Here is a 23969-nt window from a genome sequence, read left to right as displayed (position 1 = left end):
CTTGACTGCAGAGCGGATCGGGACAGAAGTGAGGCAGAAGCTGGAGTGAGCACACTGCCGACTGCCCCGCCGCAGGCTCCCGGCTGTTGTGCTTGACCCCCTGTGCTCCTTGGTCCGCCCTTCCGAGATCTAGCCCACCCCAGAGGCAGCTGGCAAAGTGAAGGCCATGGGCAGTAAACCCTGCTACTAGATTTGGAAGCATTTTGTCGGACGGCGGCTGATGTTCTGGTTCTTGATCTTAGGCTCCTGGTGCCATTGACTCATTGCATGACCTTGACAGTGACTTGGGCTTGAGACTCTCAGCATAAGTGCCATCCAGCCTGACTAATTGCCAGTGGGGGAAGTGCATTTTGCAGTGGCTGTCCCTGCATTTGGGATGGCGGTTGGCTCTCAGAGTGTTTGCTTGAATGTTGTTTACTTCTTTATCTCTGGAGTCCTTTTGACTGCACGTGAGGGAAACATTAAGGATGAAGCTGCCCACTGTTCTTCAGCTGCATTTTTGTCTCCTCTGTCACATGCTGTTGCTTCTCTTAGCTCCTCTGTCATTTGGAGACACTGCTGCGCTGCATCCTCTGAGCGGCAGCTTATTGAGTCTCACACAGACTCCCGAGCTCAGGTTGCACTGTGTTTTGCCCGCCGACACTGACTGTCACTGCCCATGAGTGTGGACCTGTTTCCTCCTTTCTCCACCGTCATGGACTGGCAGGGGCTAGACGCCCTACATTTAATTAACAATCTCTGCTGCTGCTCGTCTTTTTTTCCCCCCTCATGTTTCTGAGGAAGATTGAGAGGAAGGGTTCTGAGGACTCTGGGCTTTCATGTGAGCTTCAAAGGCACTTAAACTGTGACTGGCTAGTTGCAGGGTTTGTGGAGGCCTGACTTCACTGGGAGCAGCTCCCACGTTCTGCAGGTAGCTGCGGCCATGGGAAGTACTCGTCAGGGTAGCAGTTCCCACGAGGGCCCTCGGGGTCACACTGTATTCATCACCAGCCATGGTCATCGTTATTTGCTCCGATGGTACAGGAGCAGCAGAGGGTCAAACAGCTGGTGCCTGAGCATGATTCGAGGCAGTAGCGCCAAACTGTATTAGCGGCCATCGCTGTCTGCTTGCCAGGGGTGAAAGAGGCTCGTTTCACTGAAGAGTGGCCTTGATGAAATAGTAAAAACCACTGATGTTATTCAATCTCAACCTTTAAACATGTCTTTTAACGTTCCAAGTGTCATGAAATGGGAAGTATGTGTGAAGTACTTCTGCTGTGCACCAAAGTATGATAGTTGTCTCAGGGGAACGCACATGTGCAGTTGTTGGAGTTGAAAGCTGAACCAGCTGCTTTTCTCTTGGGACATCATTTTTGTTTGAAAGAATAAAACTTTGGTATGGTTACTCAGACATGAGGTTTTATCAGACATTTTCTTGAAAATGAACGAAGTAAACATGTCAATTCAGGGAAATGACGAGAAGTATTTGTTGCTGGCAATCTCATTTTCACTTGAAAGCACAAATGTTAATTTAGGAAAACATATCCACCACTGAAGGCCTGATAGCTTCCCAGTTCTTAAAAGACCTACGTGAGAAGGGGTGATATTAACAAATGTGACTTAAAATATTTTATGATAAAAAGCGTCAGTATTTCAGAGACCTGCATGACTTGGTTGAACAGTATCTTCCACCTGGCCAATGTGTGGTACACAGTCATGCAGGAATAAAAGATCCATTCAAAGTGCGAGATGGACCAGTGGTTTTTTTTTTTTTAAGATGTATTTTTTTATTTGAGAGAGAGTGCAGGCTCACATGGGGGGGGGGGGACAGAGGCAGAGGGAGAAGCAGACTCCCTGCTGAGTGGGGAGCCTGATGAGGGGCTCCATCTCATGACCCTGAGATCATGACCCGAGCCGAAATACAGTCGGATGCTCAACCGACTGAGCCACCCAGATACCTCAAGATTGTGTTTTTAAGTAATCTCTACACCCAAAGTGGGGCTCGAACTCACAGCTAGCCAGGCACTCCTGGACCAGTGGATTTTAATGACAGATTATGGAATTCATTGATACAGTTTCAGATTCCCCACCTCACTAGTCTTTTAAGAAGCTACCACTTGTCAAGTTTTAATGTCAAAGACTGCTCACACCTCTCTGAAAAGGGTCCATATCTGCAAAAAGCCATGTTTTGTTCACACACTTCAACCAGAACACTCTTTCACGGTACACGGCACACTGACTACAGAAGCAGGTACGGGAATCCAGCTGCATTCTACTAAGCCAGACATTAAAGAGATTTACAAAAACAGAAAACAATTCCACTCTTCTCACATTTTTTTGAATGAGTTATTTTTTTATTAAAAAAATATTTACACTAACATATAATGGATTTATTTTGTCACTTAATTTGATTATTAAATACTTTTGAATTTAATTTTCTAATATGGTAAATATTGGTAGATTTTACCCACATAAAAGTTCTTTGAGGTCCTCAATAATTTTTTTTTTTAAGATTTTATTTATTTATTTGACAGAGAGAGACACAGCGAGGGAGGGAATACAAGCAGGGGGAGCAGGAGAGGGAGAAGCAGGCCTCCTGCGGAGCAGGACCCTGGGATCATGACCTGAGCCGAAGGCAGATGCTTAATGACTGAGCCACCCAGGTGCCCCAAGGTCCTCAATAATTTTTAAAAGTATGAAGGAATCCTGAGACCAAAAGTTTGAGAACCATGTGAAAGGGATGAGGCTTCTTAAATCTCTCGTGGTCATGACAGCCTTGACCAAAAAGCCCGCCTGGTTCTTTTTTCCTGTGCCTGGAGAGTTTATTTCAGCCTTACTTGGCCAGATTCTTGTGACTATTTAGAGTCCATTGGTTCTGGGCATCTCATGCCAAAAAAATATGTTTTGTTTGGGTGTGTTCATGTAAACAGACCTAATGAAAAACCCGTTGGTGAGAAAGGAAGAAAATTACTCCTGCCTGTTTCTGTAAATAGTATTTTTAAAGATTTTATTTATTTCTTAGCGCGCTCATGAGCGGGAGAGGGGGGCGGGCAGCAGAGACAGAGGGAGAAGCAGACTCCCTGCTGAGCAGCGAACCCGACATGGGGCTTGATCCCAGGACCCCTGAAGGCAGACGCTCAACCAACGGAGCCACTCAGGCACCCCTGTAAATAAAGTTTTACTGGAATGCACCATGCCGATTTGTGTATGCATTGTCTGTGGGTGCTTTTGTGCTTCAGTGGCTGAGTTGAGTCCTTGGCAAAGATCATCGGGCCCATAAGGGCGCTCTCCAACCCTCTACAGAAAAAGTTTGCCAACTCCTGGCTGTTGTAGGCATTAAAGAGATACCATTTTAAAAATCATATCTATAACAGTGATGTTGACCACTGACTGTTCACCCTTTACTGAGTGCTTTGAAAACTGTAAAGCTGGGCGCCTGGGTGGCTCAGTCGGTTAAGCGACTGCCTTCGGCTCAGGTCATGATCCTGGAGTCCCAGGATCGAGTCCCGCATCGGGCTCCCTGCTTGGCAGGGAGTCTGCTTCTCCCTCTGACCTTCCCCCCATCTCATGTGCGCGCTCTCTCTCTCTCTCTCTCTCTCTCTCTCTCAAATAAATAAATAAAGTTAAAAAAAAAACTGTAAAGCTTACAAAGACGTAAGAAATTACTGCTCTTAACCATTTATTGAACTCCATCTTTGTGTCCAGGACTGTGTTGTCATTTGATTGGGGCGGTAGCTTTTGCATCATTATCTGCTCTGATATTTTACCTGCCTTATTATTCTAATGGGTACCTGTGCTTTTCTTTCACTAACAAGATGACTCTTAGCATGAATCGCCCTCAGTTTACCAGCAGAGCTTTGGGTTATACATTTCCACCTGGGCTGATGTTTATAAGCACTGTCTTCCCTGACTCCTTTGACTCAGTTCCTGGTTATAATTTCAGGTTTGTCCAATCTTTATTTACATTTTCCGAGTAGCAACTGAGGTGCCCCGTGCCCACTGATGCTGTAGGCAGTGAGGATTATTATGATTAGGTTAGACCCGGAGGCCCTAAGTCAAAAGCCCTAGGGTGAAGAAGGAGGTCAGGAGAAGGGGGAGCCTCCCAACCATACATTTTGCTGTGATTTCCCTTCCCCAGCACGCAGGGAGGGCCCTAGGACCGGCTGCCGCCTGGGTAGAGAAGAGTTCCTCTGGAATTGTTCTATGCTGTTTTCTGCCCTGCCCTTGGAGATAGCGTTCGGGTTACCCCCTCTGGAGCACTGTTTCAAGGTAACAGGAGAGTAGAGGCAGAAAAAATGAGATGCCCTTTATCTGGTCACTCAGAAATTTTTCATCCTTCCTCTTAGCCCTGGGTATGTAGCTAGAGCATATGCTTATGATCGTCTCCTGACCCTGAAGTCTGAAGCTATGCCATGAGAGCACCGTAAGCAGCCTCTGCTCCAGAAAGGTGGCGTGCTGGCAGACCAGGAACGCTTTCTCTCCGGCCAGCGTGATGCAGGGGCTTAGAAAGCTCCTCCTCTGCCATGGGGGCGGGGGCGGGGCGGTATGGCATTCTGTCCTGTACTCAGGGCCACCTTGTGTCAGAGTGTGGCCAGCTCTCTCATTCCCATGTTTTGCACATGGCATCTGTGAGTGCATTATGGGAGGGGGCTGTGTAGGCGCCAGAAACTGGGTGAGGTTTTGTGCACGCGTGCATTTACCTGGGCAGAAGAGTTTGTGGCTTTCAGCAAATCTCAAAGGAGTCCAGGACCCTAGAAAGGGTAAAACCACAGCTAAATAGACTATTTTGAAGAAGTAATGAGAAAGAGTATTTGGTTAGACTGGCTTAATACAATAACCTTTCATTTCTTTTAATCACCAAACCCTGTTTTCATTACTTTTCCCTAGCAGATCACCCAAACTTCTTTTAATGTCGTTAACATAATCATAACTTCTGCTCAACATTTCAAAATAATCAACCATTGTTACCATCCTGAATTAATATAGTCTATAACCAAAAGCAAAGAGGCCCCTACATATCCCCAGCCTGAGAAGCAGCCACATCATGGACATGTTGCCATTTTTTTTATTGGGCCTTCAAAACATTGGGCACCTTGCTGTCTTGGGGGGCCCTTGGCCACCCAGCAGGCCTGGTTTGCGATCTGAGTTGGTATGCCCTTCCTGGTCCTGGACAGGGTTCTTCTGCCTAGTGGCCTTGGCTCGCATTTGGTTTCTGCGAGTCCTGAGTTACAGTTGAAACCAGCTCTTCTCAGTTGATTACCGCAGTATTTAGGGAGATCCGGTTCTCTTATGGAGAAGGTGTTGGCTGCTGTTGACCAGACTGTGTCATCAAGCAATGGAACATCTGACCTTCTTCCTCACCCAGCTCATTGCCAACTGTGAGTCTGTGCCACAGACAGCCGGGGAGCGGTGTGCTCCTTGGCTCAGCCCAGCCTCAGCCAGGATGTCAGACTGGCGAGGCTCCCAGCATCGTGCATGCTGCAGGTTGGCGGACACAGGAGCAGACTCAGATCAGCGTGGGTCCTTAGGACCCTACCTCCCACCCCCAAAGGGCCTTTGGTGTTTCTACAGCAGAAGGGAGGCAAGAACAGAAACTCAGCAGATGTGACAGCAGAAATCTTACAGTTAGTTTTCCCTAGTGTGTGCTCTGGTCATCGGCCAGTCTCTTGGGCCATTTTTGCTTCTTTCTTTTTATTGTTCCTTTATAGTAACATTTGCTTACAATGAGATGCTTGGCCCTTATCTGTTCAGTTTGGTGAATTTTGACCACTCCTGGATCATTGTTTTAAACGTATATTGGAAATGTATTTTTTTTTTAAAGATTTTATTTATTTATTTGTTTGAGAGAACGCAAGTTCACGAGCACGGGAAGGGGCAGAGAGACAGACTCCCCATTGAGCAGGGAGCCCGACGCGGGGCTCCATCCCAGGACCCTGGGATCGAGATGTGAGCCAAAGGCCGATACTTAACTGACTGCGCCACCCAGGTGCCCCGGAAATGTATTTTGAACCACTTTTCACATGAGTTTCGTTTGAAAATCCGAGTTTCCTTCTGTACAGAGCTCTTGTCTTATCACAGCCGTTCCCATACTTGCTCCTAATGCTTTCCTCGTGAGATGGGTTAGTGGCATCTCCTCTTAGTGGAGGCCAGAGGCCACCTGGTGAGCTGGTCTCCCCAGAGCAGACACTTCCAGGCCTGGGCTCGACCACGAAAGTGGGGGCAGCTGCTGTGCCCCCCCCCCCCCGACCCGACGCAGCAGCGGGAGCTTGAACTCGGAGCTTAGGCAGACTGTGGAACCGCTGAGCTTAAGGGTGAGTCAGAGCGGCAGTGATGCCAGCCAGGCCTTGTTATCATCCTTGTTTCTGTAATTTTTGTGTTCGACTCAAACTTCCCTTTGAAACACGGCCGGGAAGAAGCAGGAGGAAAGGGTTTGGGGTAGATGGGGACAGTTTTAAGCCTCAAGGCTTTCTTTATACCCAGAGAAGGATTGTTTCGGAAATTTTTCGCCCTCTTCTTAAAGGGTCATGGGCCCTTGCTTCTGTGCGTCTCGTAAATCACCCAGTATTAACTCTTCAAGATGGATTGCTGGCAGCTCCTGGGCACTGCCCGGCATTTTGAGCCCTGGGTTGCCAGGGGATTACAAAGCTATGAATTGCCTTTCTCTGAGTGCAAAGTGTGGGCGTTGAGAGCGTGGTCTTTAGAGAGAGGTGGACTTGGGTGTTAAGTACCGGTTTCTCTACTTACAAGCTGTGTGATGGTAATTTGCTAAACTTCTCCAGGCCTGAGTCCTTCCACTGTGAGGCAGTGGTCACAGTCGTTCTTCCTTCACAGGGGGCTGTTGTGAGGTTTTACCCCAGATGAAGCATGAGAAGGTGCCTGGCACATGGTTCCTCACTCAGCTGATGCTGACAACCAGTGTCGTGGTTCAAGCCCATCTAGGCAAGTCCGCTGGGGAGGAAGGGGACCATCTGTCTTCTTTCCAGCCTCTTCGTTCCTCTTGGGGGTACGGAGGAAAGGTGAAAGTCTAGGGAAGGGGCAGCACCTCCTCTAGATGGGGCGCCTTTGCTCTTGCCACTGGCCACAGAGATTGCTGCCTTGGTAATTGTTTATTTGTTTTAAAGGTTTTATTTATCTGTTAGAGAGAGCACAGTAGGGGGAGTGGCAGACAGAGCAGGCAGAGGGGGAAGCAGGCTCCCAGCCGAGCAGGGAGCCGCAATGTGGGTCTTGATCCCAGGACCCACCCTAGGATCATGACCTGAGCCGAAGGCTGACATCTAACCGACTGAGCCACCCAGGCATCCCTGCCTTGGTAATTATTTGAAACAGCTGGGCACTTCCTGCCTCTGTGGGCACTTGTTCTATTCTCGTCAGCAAAACGTACTTGCCAAAATCCAGAGTCCTGGCCATACCCAGGGGTGGGGGAGCCCATAGCAGGAGGTGGGCCTTGCAGGAGCTCCTAGAGCAGGTGCACAACCTCCCTGTCCCCTGCTTCTCTCCTTCCTCATTCCCTGGGAGGTTCTTCAAAGTCCTTCTGGCCAAGTCCAATTCTATAATAGGGGCAGCCGGGCATGTGTACTAGGAGAAGCTCTCAGGGTGATTCTGGTGCTCACCCTGGGGAGAACCATTGCCATAAAAACATCCTGACCGCAAGCAGACCCATGCCTGAGAAGGGAGGGGTGGGCCAGGCCCAGGCACATGGAGCCGTGACAGTATAGGGCCTGGAACGTGGGGCTCTGGGCTCCTGTCTGAGGCATTTTCCTCCCACCAGACTCACTCTTTTACCATATTTGCTGTTTGTGGTGGTGGGGTCAGAAATAGCCAGCCCAGACTCGAGGAGCCTCTATTCCCGTGGGAGCCCAGCCTGCCGTGAGCCAGTGAGCAGCAAGCTCAGCCGTGTTCTCAACTCCAGGGACAGCTTTTTTGGAAAAAAGCAGAAGGAGGCTTGGGATTCCAGGCTGCGACTTGCTGCCTTGCTCTCTGCTCCTTGCATAATGCTGGTGAGGTTCCCCCTCTGGGGCTGGGTCCTCCCTGCTCAGCAGGCTGACGCATCGGGTGCAGATGGCAGCACCACCACCAGGGGAGCCTGGGGCATGCTGGCAGTCCCCACGTCCCCACTTGGGCCAGTCAAACTCACTGGAGCCTGGATTCCGGCCACATGTGGCAGCCGCTGCAACAGTCTACAGCCTAGTTGGTGTTTGGTCGATACTATATAATCCTAATAGTGTAACAGTAGACATTCGTCCAGTGCTTACTGGGTGCTGTTCGCTTTCCACGTACTGTCTCATTACCTCTGCCAACAACCCTAGTGGTAGGTATTGTTAACGTTGTTTCACAGATGAAGAAACTGAGGCTCAGAGAGGTTAGGCGGCTTATCTGAGCTCACACAGCCAGGAAGCAGCAGCTTTGGAATTTGAACCCAAGATGTTCAAATGTGCAGGGCCTGCACTGCTATCTACTTCTCTTTCTCAGTTCAGAAGGTCAAGCTCCCTCCCTGCCTTCACTGCCTCGGCTGTGACTAGAGCACCCACGTGGGGGGCTGGCCCCGGGAGCAGCGCTCTCGTAAGCAAATGTCTCGAGTGTGACTGGAAGTGACGTCTGTCATGACTGGTGGGTTTTGCCAACAACCCTGAACTTCACATACTGTGACTGCATCTCTTAGAGGCCGTGCTGCCTGTCCCCAGGTCTGTTTGTCCATCCTAGCCCACATCCTGAGATGGCACGGCCTTGGTGCCAGAGCCTGGGTGCACAGGCTCGCCTTTGAGGCACTCCATGGCCTGCCTCAGCTCAGGGTGTCTTACAGCGGCCTGGAGGGTGTGACGGGTGGCACCTGACTCCGGGGAGACATTAGGTGCTGCACCTTCCCCACTCTTCCCTTCACACTCGGTCTTTGCCCTGCAACGCCTTCACCCCTGTGCTTCCCTCCCCATCAGCCCCAAATTCTTCACTCTGGCGGGGAGGGAGGGGACCATCAGACTTACCTTGTCTGTCCATCTCCCTCAGCCAGCCTCCGAGGCAGGATCTGTACTAATCAAGACGTGCCTCACCGCCTTTCCGAGGGACCTCTGCAAACTCGAGGCTTTTGACTTCAGTTGGGCTCTCATTCTTGGTTCTTTCCATCCTTTCTCCGGAGAGATTGTTCTCAAATGTAGATGTGATCAAGGCATTCCCTGCTTCAGACCCTCCAGAGGCTCCCTGGCACCCTTGGCACCGCCAAGGAGGACAGTTGGTCTTGTGCATCAGCTCTGTTTTCGGCTTCCCCCGCGGCCCAGCCGGTTCCCTGGCCAGTCCAATCCAGCCGCCAGCTTCCTCTTCCCCACGCGGGTGCCTCTCACCCCCGAGCCCTCGCATCTGTTCTTCCCGAGCACCGTTCCCTGGCCTCTCCGCTCTTGCTCCCTCCCGAGCCCCGGTCAGGCCTCTGCTGAGACACCAGCTCCTTCGGGAACCCTCCCTTTCACCCCTGTGCCCCCGCTCTAAGTTGGGAGCCCTTCTCTGGGCAGGGCCACAGCAGCCATAACCTGTCCGGCGCCTTGACATCCAGGACTAAAACCTTCACACTTCTCTCTGGCCGGCCCATGGTGCTTGGTGAAGCAAGGGCAGGAGTAGCATGTGTAGGATTTATTTCAGCAAACGAAATTCGGAAGAGACTTTTCAAACATTTTTATTATCTAAAGGGTCTGAGTGTTAATGTTGTTCTTCCTTGGTTGTTCACAAAGAAGAGAACTGAGTGTTCGTGTGCAAGAACTCTTTCGCTTGTTGGGGGCGGGGAGGTGTGCATTTCCTTGACCACGTGAGCAGCAAATGCCCATGCAGAAAGACACACGAAAGGAATCCTAGTTCATACAGATGTGTGAAGCCTTAAATCCATGGTGGCTTAGCTGTCCGACACAGAATTCTCAGGTGTAACGCTTGGCCCTCAGTGGAGCTTCTTCCATCCCCCAGACGGGCAGGAGCATCTGCTTGTGTTGCACGCTCGCATCACTCCCTCGGTTCTCTGTGCTGCCCATACTGGGAGTGTAGCGCGTCTCTGCCCCTGAGGGACAGCAGCACCTGGGGCAAAGGCCACAGCTGCCCCATCTCGGCTCGCCTGCATCCTGGAGCCGGGCCCAGAGGCAGAGTGAATGGCGAGCTGGAAGAGAACAGAGAGATTTAATTTGAAAAATAACAAGACTACCAGAGAGGTTGGCACATAAGAAAGCTTTTGCTGATCTGCCTGCTTTCATTTAGTTTCTTCGAACATTGCATGCGTGAGTCCATTCCAGCTCAACACCTGGGTGTTATAGCCTCTCAATTTTGAGGGTTAGATTCGCTGTACAGATTTTCTGCTCCTCTCCTCATGGAGGCAGGCGTTCGGTTTCTCCGAGGAGGTTCTTGCAGATACTGTTAGTTGATCATCATGCTGAAGATTAATTTAGGATTCCAGGGATTTCTTTTGGAACCCTAAGCCTCACTGCCCCCCCCCCCCACTAATCATGACCCAGAGGAGGGGGGAGGGGAAGAGAAATCTTCTCCACCCACGGCACCATTCTTAAATGGAACCAGTAATTGAATGCTATTAAGCCAAATTAATTTGCCTCCTGCAGGAAGGTTTATGATGAATGAAAGGCTTGCTAATCGGGGAGGGAGCCAGGCTACCCTCTGTGGTCATCAATATTTCACGGCCATAGGCGGTGGCAGGAAGTTAGCTGTCCTGGCTCCCTGACCTTGAGCGATCCAAAGGGAGGACACAGCCAGCAGGGTTGTATTCAAAGGGCTTGTTACAAGTGAAATTGGCAAGATGCACTCACGGGTTAATTGAATTTAGACCCTCAGCTAGTGGGAGGCTCGGGGCCGCCTGAGACTGGTCCTAGTGGGGAGTGCAGCTCTGTCAGCCACAGTGGCAGAGCTGAAATGTTTACCAATGGCTTTTGGGGGCTGGGGAATCTTGATTTGTGATGTGCCTGCCGATTTCTGTGGTGTCAGTATGGCAAGTTTAAAGCTCCTGAGCCCAGAATGGGGAGATGCACGCCAGCATACCACTGGAGCTGGGAACCCCAGCTCCCATAATTCCCTGATTCTTCCTGGTGACTGGGGGAAATCCTGCCAAGCTGATGCGGTTCCAGAAATATAGATGTGCCCCTGGGCAGTACTCATCTGCATTAGACTTGGCCTCTTGACAGAGGGCGCTTGAATGTCACTTGCTTTTAAAAATGAGAAAAGAAGTTAATGTGCCTTTCATTTTGTTCTTTCTTCTCCCTAGCTGCTATTAACTTAGCAAAGCTGAAACTTTTCAGACACTATTACGTCTTGGTGAGTAAAAAACAAAACAAAACAAAAAACCCCTAAATCTGTAAATAAAGATCAGTTCAAGGAGTAGAGCAAATAAACTTCCAAAGAATTGGCGAAAGTACAAGATGTGGTACCTGCAGCTGTGCAGATTTCATTTTATCAAACCAAATTATGTCTTTTGATAGGGGGAATTAAGTAGCTGAGTCACACCTTCTTAAATACTAGTTTTAAATGTGGCTTTAAATACTTGGAAAAGTAACACATGCTTGATGTTTTCTTACAATGCAAGGATTATAGAGACAAAGCAAAAGCCCTTTATGACCCTGATGTTCTCCCCCTTCCTCCCTCCCCCGCCCCCAGGTCATTCCTGTTAACAGTTTGGTGGTTATTTCTCTGGGTGCTCTTCTAGGCATATGCCAGATGTAGCCGCCCCTTTGCTTGCTTGTTTTATTCATTTGCAAAAACGAGATCACGCCTAAAATCAGGACTGCTGGCCGTGAAAAGTCCTTTTGAGCATACACCAAAGGCAGGACCTGCTCTGAATTATTAGGGTAATGATTTCTTGGAATATATAAGGTGTAAGCTCTTCAAGAGTTTGCCTCCTGATTCCTAAAAGAAAGTTTCTGAGTCTTCTCCCATCTGTGGGCTGGGCAGTTCCTTCCCTGCAAGCCCAGCCACCCCGGGCGTGGTCCCGGTGAGCAGCCCCTGCTCCGGCGGCAGCCTGGAGAATCCTTGCCACACCCTCCCTTGCCTGAGGCCTCAGTGTTACTGGTACGTCCTCTGGGCGTGGGCCCCAGAGGCTCAGTGCCTCTGTCGAAGAGGCTAAAGCAGTGTGGACCCTGTGGGCTTTGTTTTGCTATTACTACTTGAAAACATTCCTCAAAGCCTGGGAATCAAATATACCGCCCTTTGGGGATTGAAGTCAGGGGGCTTGTGCATGTGGAAAAGGCGAGGAAGGGGTGACTTGGGAGCTCGGAGCAGCCACACCCAATGTGTCCTCCCCGCGTTGGGTGGTCACCTAGAGATGAGGGGTGAGTCCTTTTAAGTGGGACCGGCAGAGAACCCACCTCTGCCACGTTTATTAGTTAACACCCTGAGTGTCAAATGACTTTCTTCAGGTAATGCTGTGTTCTCGCTTGTCGTTCCTTTGTGACAGCAAGATGTTGGAAGAAAGTGTGGCTGTCATTTCCATGTTGATTTTATTTCTTCCTTCTCCCCACCATCCTCCTCGCCCCGTAGATCGTGTGTTACATATACTTCACCAGGATCATTGCGTTTCTCCTCAAACTCGCCGTTCCATTCCAGTGGAAGTGGCTCTACCAGGTGCGCTGCTGGGGGGTGGGGGGGGTGGGGTGGGGAGCCCCTGGCTGAGGACAGAGTCTCGGGCTGTAACGTGAGGTTGCTCCAGAGGGATCGGGCAAGCGGCCACTTCTGTCGCTTCTGGTCCACAATTAAGATGATCTGTTTGTCCAGGAAAGCTGCTGGATTACATGAAAAATCTGGAAGTAATTGCATTATTGATTTTAGTTTTCAATTTTACAAGACTTTGAAGAGAAAAGCCTCAGGCATGGAGTGTGAGCTTCGCCCCGGATAATTAAAATGCAACGAGACCTGGTCTCTCCTTCAGTTACAGGGCTTAGAAAAGCTCAGAATCCAGAGCACATGAGTATTTCAACAATGGTGTCTGTGCCATATACTAGGGCTAGTTAACTCCTAGGGGAAGCCACCAAATGATTTAGAGCCTTTTCTCTTTCTCGTTCTCACCCGAATGTGTAGTTGGCACCCAGTGCTTGTACCAGTTCTGCGTGTAGGGGACGGCGATGAGGCACCCGCTTGGTGCTGAGGGCACTGTGGGATAAAAGAACTTTTATAACTTGGGGATAAAAGGAGCTCTTAAAAGATTCCAGTGAAGACTGGTTAAAGCACAGGGTCTTAGCTGGCATCTGCGCTCAGAATGCTCCTCGCTGAGGCTCTGGCACACCTTGTGAGGAGACCCTGCCCTAGCGCTGCCCTGGCCTGAGAGAGTGGTCAGTGATGGGGGGGGGGGGCTGGGGAGGGACTGTGCCAGTTTGTTTCGTTCACTAATTTTTGAAGAACAGCATTGCTAATCCCTTTATTTGGGGTGGGTTTTAATTTGCAGCTCCTGGATGAAATGGCCACGCTGGTGTTCTTTGTTCTAACGGGCTGTAAATTCCGTCCGGCTTCAGATAACCCCTACCTACAACTTTCTCAGGAGGATGACCTGGAAATGGAATCAGTGTAAGAAATCTCCTTTCTTGCTCCTCCTCCTTTGCCCCTGGCCCCAACTAAACAGCACAGTGTGAATCAGAGCAGCTTCTGTCTGCATTTTGTTGCTCCAGAGGTAGTACCTCTATATTTAGCAGAAGGAAAGGGACACTTAAGCTGTGGGCTGTCTTATCCAGTTTGAAGTACAGTATCTGCCAAGCATTGCTCAGTCTTTGCAGGGGAATGGAACTGGCCATCCGATTAAGCATCACTGAGCATCGATGGAGCCTGCTTCCAATAAGCCAGTGGTGGGAACTTGGGCATTGGCTTGGCCCGTTCAGCACTACTGGGGATGGGCAGCCCCGGTTCCTGTTCAGCCCCTGCCACCAGGAGCTGGTGTCTGAAAATGTGATCATCTGAGTCGTCTGTGGGTCTGCTAATTGTCTGCAGACTCCTCTGTCACCAGATAACGAAATGGCTTTTCACAGCTAGCACAGTGACTTGACCTCTATGCGAGCATTCAAGCGGGCTTTTCTGAGTCACAGGGCAAGTGACTTTCGGGTCCTGTTTTCTGGGAAAGGGCATTCATTACCTAGAAAAGGAATAGTGATTGAGGGTATTGGCTTCTTTACTGATGAACTGTGATGGGCCGGCTCAGTGGCTGTGTTTGATGATTAGCCTAAGGCTGAGTTTCAGGTGTGCTGCCTCCAGCGAGGCAGGTGGCTTTTTGACTTGTCCTGATTCAAAGGCTGAGCCTCCTGGGCCCTGCTGGGCCCTGCTGGGCTGTTGGACAGCATAGGACAGCTCCTTGGAACAATAAATGGAAGGCAGCTCCCACCGATGGGCCCAAACACCAGTTCTCTGTGCAAAAGAAATACCTTTTTACAGATAGCAGAGGGGAAGGAGTAGGGCTGTCGGGTGTGCCTTTTCTAGAAGGAGCAGAATCTGAGCCGGTAACTTGGTTGAAGGGTCTGAAATGAGAGTCAGTGGGGAGAGGTGTGCTTACCCATCCCCCCCACAGCAGGGCTTCTCTGGGGTGCGCAGCTGGAAGCTGGCTGCCTGGGTCATTCGAAGCTCTCACCAGCAATGTAGGAGTCCCCACATCCTTTCCATCAGCCATTTATCAGAAGCACGGAGGTGCTGTGAAGGCATTTTTGTCTCATGGCAAAATTTTTAAAATTTTTGTTTTGGTTTTTCTTTTCTCGCTGGTAATATACGATAAGTATTTTAGCAGGAGGGTCTGCATGTGCTCAGCTCAGGGCAGGGAAGTGGGGGAAGTGACAGACAGACCACAAGTCACGCTGAGACTGGAGGGAGTGTGTCCTTCGTTCTGGCAGACTGGCGGAGAGATCAGAGGGGTGAGGGTTAGCCGTTGGTTGCCTCCGCTTACGCTCCTGTTATAAGGGAGGAGCACTGTGATGACACCGTGTTTTCTGTGGCTCAGTGTGTGCCATCCTGTGATAGTGAGGGAGCTGCTCCTCAGTGGCAGAAAAGCTGAGTATGTCCCAGCGAGAGAGTCAAATCGTAGGTGAAGGCTTTGTTTAGGGTGGTGCCGTTTCCAAGGAGTGCTGGTCCCGCTTAGCCTGTGACAAAGAAGTTAGGGAGCCGACTGAGGCCACGTGCCTTTAAGTCAGTAGGGAAATTGTTTGGGGCCTCTCTCTGGCTGAGAGAAAGTTCTGCTGTTGAGGAAGTCTTATGGATTAATAAGATGTGTCCGAGCAGAACAGGCCAAGGGGGAAGCTCCAGCCCTCAGCCTGCCATCCGTGTTCACCTGCAGGTGAGCATGAGAGCTGAGGGCAGCTTCTCAGGGACGCCACTGCGCCCCAAGCTGTCCCCTCCTTCTCTGCTTGGAGGTGCTATTCCTGGATGGCACCTCTTAAATCTTCTAGAAATAACAAGCCAGAGGCAAGTAGAGCCATTGTTTGTGTTTTCTAGAAGGTCATGAGCTCTCTGTCATCCACATTGGAGGGTGTTTCCTATAGAAAGGAGCTTGATCTGATCCTCACCACAGAACAAATATTATGTCCTCTTTGTGGGAAGGAATATTCCTTAGGCTTCACACACCCCAAAACAAATCCTCTTCCTAAGGGTCTTTCCCATTAGTGGCCCACGAACACTGAGCTGGGCCACTCACCTTATTGGCTGAGATTCTGGGTAGTTTCTCTTCTGTTTTCACTTCCTTTCTCTGAAGTGCAGTGCATTTGGGAGGCGAGTCTTGCCAGTTGAGCCCAGGACAGGCCGGGCTCCTCCTGGGGGTAGAGTGCTCCCACTCTTCCTCTGGCCCAGGCCTGCACACCTGGCCACCCGTGCCCCCCAGACCCCACCTGGGTTCTCCTGCAGAGCCTGCAGAGTGAGGGTGCAGTCAGAAGTACCTGACTGTCTTTTCCTTCTTTCATTTCTGTACACAACTCTCTTTGGGCTAAAGCTTGCGAAGGCTTACCAATTTGGTTTAGAGAATTTATCAAAAAATTCAAGTTAAAAAGTATTGGATGCAGTTTCAGTGATCAGACTTGGTAGCCGCCTCCTATGCCGTGCATATCCTTGACGATCTGAATTCTTTTCTCCTGTTTTGAGATGTCAGAAAGGGAAGAAATATTTGGTGGCTGTTCCAGGGCCGGGAAGTTGTCTCTCTGGGGTTCCCAATCCAGAATGCTGGCCTCAGGGATGCCGGGAACCTTTTTCTGCTAAACTGCCTTCGTTCCAGTGGATGGGCAACAGAAGTGGAGACGGGGATTAGAGACTAATAGAATTGTTTCTCAGCCAGGCCTCTCCAGATCTCAAGTCCAGAAAACACTTTACAATTGGATTATACTTTATGGTTTGGTTTAGTTACAGAAACAGAGGTGTCCAGGGGCCGCTTACGCCCAAGATACAGCATGGTGGAGCAGGAAGAGCGGTGGGTGCCTGAAGCTCCCCTTCTTATCGTGCTTGTGTTCAGTAGGCCCGTCTGGTTGCAAGCACAGCTCGTCAGGGTTCTGCAAGGAAAGGAGGGGTCACCTTTTAGATGGAAAAGGGAAGTGGGAGGCAGCGCTGGGTCCATCTGCTCCCTCCAGCTCTGTTACACTTCCCTGCTCCTTCTGTCTCTGTCCTGCACACTCTCTCCTGAGCCCCCAGGGAGCACAGCCGCGTGGCTCGGGACTGCTGCCGTCACCTGAGAGCTGCTCAGGGGCTGCTGGCCCTCGCATGCTCCCCTGAGCAGGCACTGGAGGCGGGACAGCGTCTGCCCTGGACAGGCTGCCGTCTCCTCATTGACAGCCCCTCTCCCCCCAGCCCCCAGCTCCAGCCACTTGCTTCTTCTGAGCTTCGGGTCCCTCTAGCCACCTGCCCACTGGTACCCAAGCTTGCATCCCCTGCATTCCCTGCGGGCCTTGATGGCACTGCCGTCCACCCACTCGTCATCAGCAGCATCTGCTGGTTGGCCTAAACACCTCCCTCTTCTCAGCCCACGTGGAGTGAGCGGCCACTTCTTGAGGACCTAATGTCGTGTCTCCTCTCCTTCTCCCCCTTTACCCCAGTGCCGTGCCTTCCTACGGCTGGTGTCCTCGCCCCCAGTCTTCCGCCCTCCCTGTCCATTCTCCTGGCTACCAGAATCACTTGTAGGGTGTTTTCCAAGGAGAGTCCCTGGCCCCTCCCCTGGACACTTAATTCTGAACGTCGAGGCTCAGGTACCTCTGTCCTTTTTTAACTCCCCAGGGCATCCTGCTTGAGCCAGGACTGAGAACCCTGATGTAAGGATCAAGTCCAGCCGCCGTGCCAAGGCAGACAAGGCCCTCCATGGCCTTGCCCTGCCCGCCCTTGACCTTCCTGCCACTTACCTTCGCCAATAGCTGCTTCACACTCTCTGACCGTGCAGGGAGCTTTCTTCTGTTTCTTCCATGCCATTTGCCCATCACATTTCTTTTGTCCAGAAAGTCCCTTGCCCCCCGCCGCCCCTCCATCTTGCCTCTGCTCCCCCTCTTTCGGTGCAGGCTTCAGAGCTGCCCCCCACCCCAGGCAGAGGTGATTCTCCCCACCCCGAGCCCTGCTCCTGTCTGTTGTGTGTCATTCTGAAAGACCGTTTTCTGCTGGGCTGGGGGGTCTGAAGAGCCCCGATTCCTGTCCCTCTCTGTCCCAGCCCCAGGCCGGCATGACAGAGCGAGCCTCATTTTCTCAGTTGGTCGCCAGCTGGAAAGCAGTGTTTTGCTGGAGAGAGACACACGGCGGGTGTCTCCCAAGCTCAGCCTGAGCCCCACTTGGGTCCGATGAACCGGCTGCGCTCACAGCCCAGCTGTGTGGAAGCCCTTGTCCTTTCCAGCAAGGGCTTCCACACAGCAGCTGCTGTCGCTGTGAGCGACTCTGTGAGACTTGAGGGTGCATTTCTTCTCTGATCTCATGCATTTGGAGAAGCCGTGCTGGAGCAAGAAAGGCTTCTGGTTCTCTTGGGCCTACGGCTGCTCCACCTGAGTCTCCCAGTCTGGACGGCTGCTCCACCTGCGTCTCCCAGTCTAGAGACAGACAGTCCCGCGAGGACAAGACCTGTGGGCGTGCCTGTCACCTGGGAGAGGTGCACCCTTTCTGGAGGGCTCAGGCCCTGGCCGTGCCAGCGGACAGGAAGTGATGCTGTGTCACATGGTGAAGTGAGGCAGCTTCCTTGTCTGGGGACCGTGTTTATACTCATAGCATCTGCGGGAACCCCCCAGTTCCCCTAAGAGCCACATCTTGGCAGCCCATCTTGTTCTGACTTTGCCATAAGTACAGCCAGCCCAAGAGTCTAAAGGACTCTTGTCTGAGAAAAGTCCCAACTCTTGGGAGGACTGGCTGGCTTTGAGGCCTGGTTGGAGCAGCAACATGGTGGCAGGAATGAAAGGAGAAATAAAGGGGGAAATTTTTTCCTTACCCCATAAAATCATTTATTTGCCTTTAGGTCCAGCCGGACAGACTCTAGGTGTGTTCCGCATAGGGCCACTGAATTACCATTTGTAGGTGAAAGGATCTGGTAGCTGATGGAGGGGATGGGGGGGTCCTTGGAGAGATCTGCTGAGTTGACTGAATTTATTTTACTGCTTAGGAGATGCCTGTAGATCCATAATGGGGACATAGGTTCCTCTTTTTCTAGAGTACTTAGGGAGATGCTGGTAGGTGTGTTTGTTTACTTGTTTTTAATTCTATTTTTTAGAACGGTTTTAGGTTCACAGCAAATTGAACAGAAAGAACAGAGATTTCCCAGGTGCCCCTTCCCCCACCTATGTAGCCTTTTGCGTTATCAGCATCCCCCTCCAGAGTGGTAGGTACATTTGTTACAGTCGCTGAACCTTCACTGACACGTCCTTATCACCCAGAGTCTGTAATTTACCTCCGGGTTCACTCTTGGTGGTGTGCATTCTGTGGGTTTGGACGAACGTGTCATGACATGTGTCTACAGTACAGATCCATCCACAGTCATTTCACTGCCCTGCGACTCCTCTGAGCCCCGCCTGCCAGGTGGAGCTCAGTCTCTCTGCCTGGTATCTTCCCCTGCAAAGCAACCCAGATCCTTTGTAGATCTTGTCCAGCTCACATTTAGTGGGGCAAGAGGTTTGTTCTCATAGACCCCACCTTCTTGAGAGATGTTGTGACTCACTGTCGGGAAAGGGCTCAACTCCGCACGTTCTCTGAAGCTGGGGTCCTTCCCTTTTGATCTACGCTTTCAGTGTAGGGCTCCGTGGCACCCCCTTAGTGCCGGGCACCAGCAGGGACAAGGCCCCTGTCCCAGGTTGCAGTGCAGAGGCGGAGCCACATGCTCCTTGACAGCCTCGCAGAGACCAGGCCCCGGGTTCGTCGAGAGCAGCCGTTCTCTGTTTCTGACGGTCAAGGAATCTTTGGGCCAGAAGCTTCCTCAAAACCTGTGGTTCTGTCCCATGACTCAGAAATGATCCATTGTGGCTGGTTATTAAGAATGACTACACCTGATGAGCTTTCTTTTCAGAAGGTTCGTTAGGACACAGATGGTGGTCTTGTAATCATAATCATGTAGACACGCAACATAAGAATCTGTGGAGACCACGACAGAAAGAGGGGAACGGATCAGTGTTGATTGTAATAATACATACCCAGCTGGTATGTATTGATTAGGTGCTTTGGAGAATCTCATTTTCCCCTGATGACAGTTCTGGGAAGCGGGAACCATTTATTATACTTAGGACAGGGAGATCCGATGACTCGGCGGAGGTGACACAGCTAGCAAGGAACGGGCTCGGGACTGGAACCCAGGTCTGCCTGATTCCAGAGCCCACACGCATAGCCACTCTGCTGTGCCCGTGGTAAGATGGCCTTTTACTTAAAGACTGAGATTTTCCCACTGGTTTATTTGTTTTTTCCCCCTCATTCAGAGTGACGACATCAGGGGTGATGGAGAACATGAAGAAAGTCAAGAAGGTGACCAACGGCTCGGTGGAGCCCCAGGGCGATTGGGAAGGCACCGCGTGATGGAGCAGCCCTGAGCTGGGACTGTCAAAGAGAACCTCTAATTTATTAATCGTCCTAGTGGTGAGCAGGAGCAGTTAGCACCTCCCGACAGTGACACCACAGAGCACGCGGCTGGGAACAAAGTGCCACGGAAACCTAATTTTTTACTCTCTTTTATGGAAACTGGATCTGTGGCTGGTTATGGGCAGCTAGAATTCTCCTTCAGGTGGGAATGGTGGGGAGGGAGCGTAGACAGAAGGAGGATAAAAGACTTTGTAAGTTATATTTCTTTCTTTTTTTTTAATTGGGAACTCTCAAGACATAAGCAGCTGTGCCCCCAAGTGTGTGGCAGCAGGGTGGGGGGGTGTTGGCGGACAGGGAGGGAGGGTGGCGGCGCGAGGCTGGGGCCAGTCGAGGCTCGGGAATGAGGCCGCAGGAAATGAGCAGGGGCTGAGGGAGGACACGGGGCCTTAGAAGGGAAAGGAAGCTCACCGTGGCGTCTTTGGGGGACAAAAATGGATGAAATTAGGTTATTTTAGAAAGCAATGTCGGGGCGCCTGGGTGGCTCAGTCGTTAAGCGTCTGCCTTCGGCTCAGGTCATGATCCCAGGGTCCTGGGATCGAGCCCCGCATCGGGCTCCCTGCTCGGCAGGAAGCCTGCTTCTCCCTCTCCCGCTCCCTCTGCTTGTGTTCCCTCTCTCGCTGTGTCTCTCCCTGTAAAATAAATAAATAAAATCTTTAAAAAAAGAAAGAAAGAAAGAAAGCAATGTCAAAACCCAGTTTAGTATATGGAGCCTGCCGCAGGGTTCCTGGCCCCGAATGTTGCCCCAGACCTTGACCCCGGATTCTGAAAGTGACTAGGATCCAGCAGCTCTAGAGGCCCGGCCGTCTTCGTCCCAAAAGGGCTCTGTCATCTGGAGGCTGAATGGCCCTGTCAGAGTCCCGGCTCTGGAACCGTGGTGGGAAGTGCTTTTCTTGACAGAAGCGTATTTGGTGCTGTCTGATGGATAGAAGTGTATGGTTAAGCCCAGAAAGCGTCGTCCAGTAGGATTCCCTTGAACACCCGGCCCCCCCCCCCCCGGCTGCCCCGAGCAGGACCCTGCTTCCCTCTCTTGTTGTGCCTGTGTGTGCTGTGTAATCACAGTAACAGGGAGAAATGGGAAGGAGTGTCCCTTAAAGGAGCAGCTAGGGGCGGAAAAGGTAGTGTTTAAGCAGATACTTAAGTACAAGCAAATCGTCATCATTAGAAAGTTTTTCCTCTAAACCAGGTAGGCTTTCTGGCAGGAATGAAACAGACCTCGTCCCTGTCTCCCAGGGGCATGCATGCCAAGAGAACAGGTGTGGTTGAACAGAGCTTTACTCTCAGGGACTGGGGGTGGCGAGCTCTTTTTCAGAGACTCAGCAGAGGGCCCTTCCAAACTTCCAGAGCCTGGAGTTGGGTGCAGGTAGTCGCCTCAAGTGGTGCAGCCGGTAGCTCAGTCATTTGGATGATGGGATGAGCTCAGAAGGTCTACTGTGGCCCAGGTGAGGAGATGGGCAGAAATCTCCCACCAGGGTTATGGCCGCCCGGGCCTGAGACCAGAGGCTGAACCAGAGGCCTCATCGGGAACACTTGCTGGGGGTGCCGGGAGCTCGCACCTGCCTGGGTCTGGGGACGGGGGGCGGGCAGCCGTCTCCGGAGGTGGTTTTCTCCCCCCCCCTCCCCCGCCCCTTAGAAGCATCCTTCAGGAACTGCAGGATTTGGGGGCAGTGCTCAGCACCCCTGGTTCGGGCACCTGAAGAGTCTGTCCTCAGTTGCCCCTCTCCTGTGCTGTTCTCTCTCCTGGACAAAGGGAGGGGGAAAGTCTTCTCTTCAGGCACTTTCTTGAGTCCTCGGTGCCCTCTGTGGCCTTTCTTGCACAGAGGCTCGGTCCTGGCTGGGTGTGGGGTGCGGGCCGGCGTCTTCTGTCTTCTGAGGCTGCTGCTCGCCCCGCCACAGAGTTGGGGGAAGGGGCCGTGTGTCTCCCCACTTCCAGGAGCAAGGAAATTCACCCTGAGTATTTCTTTAAGGGACCTTTTCTTTTTCTTTCTTCCTTTTTTCTTGTCTTTCTTTTTTCTTAAATGGGGGCTACACAATAGGAGAAGGAAGTTGCAGGGAGGACGAGATATTAAGACTTTTGTATTCCTGGCGTAAACACACTCTCAGTACTTCTGAAATGTGTCTTGTGCTGTGGTCAAACCCCCCTAGGTGCTTCCCTCAGAGGGACGCATTTGCTGTTTGCCCTGTGAGCAGATGTTCTTGACTAGGCCGTAAGACTTCTTGGCAAGACCCAGGGTGTGATGAAATCTCTCGCCCCCCCCCCCCCCCCCGCCCCCGAAAGGGTCCCTGCGGAGGTGTCCTTGATTCACTTGCTGGAAGCCAGGGAGTGAAGGAGCCAGGGAGGAAGAGAACGTGTGGGGGCAGCTCCGACCTGACTGCCCTCCCCGAGCTAGCCGAGGCACTTGCCTTCCTCCGGCAGGGCCGTGAGCCAGAGCGCTGGGCTCCTGGTGCCACACGTGCGCCTCAGGGCTCAGGCACGTGGTGGCTGGGACAGTCCCAACCCTTCTGAACAGGAAGGTGCAGGCCAGATAAGGGCATGATTTAGGAATAAAGACTAACAAGCAGGTCGTCTGCCCAAGTCCTCCATTGTAAGTGGCAGAAGGTTTGAAGTGAGGCCCAGTGATCAAGAAAAATCAAAACCCCAGCCCCAGATTGGGAACACTGGTTTTCCCACGTTTGTACAAATTGTTAGAGCTCTCCATCCTGCCCTGTAAAAATGCCTTCCCTTTGTCCGTCATCTGGGAGCTGGGACCCGCACTCAGCTCTCCTCCCCAGTAAAGATGACTGCTGGGGTCCGAAACCAGATAGCCCCACCATTTCCTTCTAGCAGCCCGGTCTTCACCACCACTTGGCGGCGTCGTGAGGCAGTGTTTCCGCTGCTAAGCCCATCGGTATTTTGGGGATCGGGAGCGCCTCATAGAGAGACGGCAGGATTTATAGCTTTGCTTTGTGTTCCTGCTCCCTGTTCCTGCCCCCGCATAGTTCCCATGCTTCCTTTGGGAAATCTGCTCTGGACTGCAAGGGCAGCCAGCTGCGGGACTTGAGGAAATAATGGATCTGTACTATTCCTGTAATCAAGTTTGTGTATTTTGCTAGAAAATTCCTACTTAGACAACAGGAACAATCACCGATCTCTTAATCCTGGCTTTTAACTGTAGCCAGAGGCTCCATCAGCCTCTTTCTTGGTTCCTTGATGCTTTAACATTTCAGTAGCCGTGCATTCGAACCTGCTGACTACAACTCTGGTGGATTGGTGGCCCACTCTCCCGTCAGGAGGTGCTTACTCGAGTGTGAAAGATGGTTTCCCAGATCATTGCCTGAGTCAGTTCAGTTTTCTTCCAAGAAACCACTTTGGAGTAAAATTTCCCGGTTTGGTTTCTCCTGGACATACCCGGGCAGCCACACAGCGCTGTCTCACCGCGCTCTGCGTGCCTGCCGTGGTGAGCTTTCTGCTCCTGCATTATGATCTCATCGGGATATCTGCTCTCTCTCGTTCCACGACCTGCCTCCCTTCTCCTCCCCCTCCTCCCCCCTCCTCCTCAGCCCACAGCTATTGATTCCACAAAGGCTCAGTCTGGGAATAGGGGCTGAAGGCTTTGGTGCATTGCAGCATTTTCTCCCAGTAGCTGTGTGACGGATATACTTTCTCAGCCAAGGAGAATTTTATCAAGAGTGTACATGTTAATGCTGCACACTGTGCTTTGGACTCTTGCAGTAAAATGTATTCTTGTTTAGTACTTAAGAGTCTATTACCAGGAGCCAGTCCTTATGGACTAAGAAGAGTGTTAGAAGATGCCTGTTTGAATTGTGAGTGGCGTTGTGGCCATCTCCCACATCCTGAAGCATCTTCTCCGAGGAAGGCTCTTAGAACATTAGATGGTCTGATGAGGTGGTTGGCACTGCTCCATACATCCCATGGAACAGTGGGACCGTTCATGCTGATAAGCTGCTGGATTTCAAGGGACGCAGATCCCAGCCCCCTCCTCAGCCCATTTCCA

At 51.5% G+C, this 23969-nt stretch overlaps 1 protein-coding gene across 1 annotated transcript in view; it reads left to right on the top strand.

The window, feature by feature from the left end:
• The window catches only part of GPR107 (G protein-coupled receptor 107), a 71704-nt gene extending 51173 nt beyond the window's left edge, over positions 1–20531 (top strand). Inside the window, exons 15-18 of the mRNA XM_027616178.2 lie at positions 11216–11265; positions 12484–12567; positions 13385–13503; positions 19818–20531. Coding sequence (XP_027471979.1) covers positions 11216–11265; positions 12484–12567; positions 13385–13503; positions 19818–19914 — 350 coding nt within the window. The 3' untranslated portion in view covers positions 19915–20531. The remainder of the gene's footprint in view (positions 1–11215; positions 11266–12483; positions 12568–13384; positions 13504–19817) is intronic.
• The last annotated feature ends 3438 nt before the right edge of the window (positions 20532–23969 follow it).

This window comes from Zalophus californianus, chromosome 13, assembly GCF_009762305.2.
Source record: "Zalophus californianus isolate mZalCal1 chromosome 13, mZalCal1.pri.v2, whole genome shotgun sequence".
NCBI lineage: Eukaryota > Metazoa > Chordata > Mammalia > Carnivora > Otariidae > Zalophus > Zalophus californianus.
The sequence above is the reverse complement of the archived record's forward strand: the minus strand, read 5'-3'. Positions and strand labels throughout refer to the sequence as shown.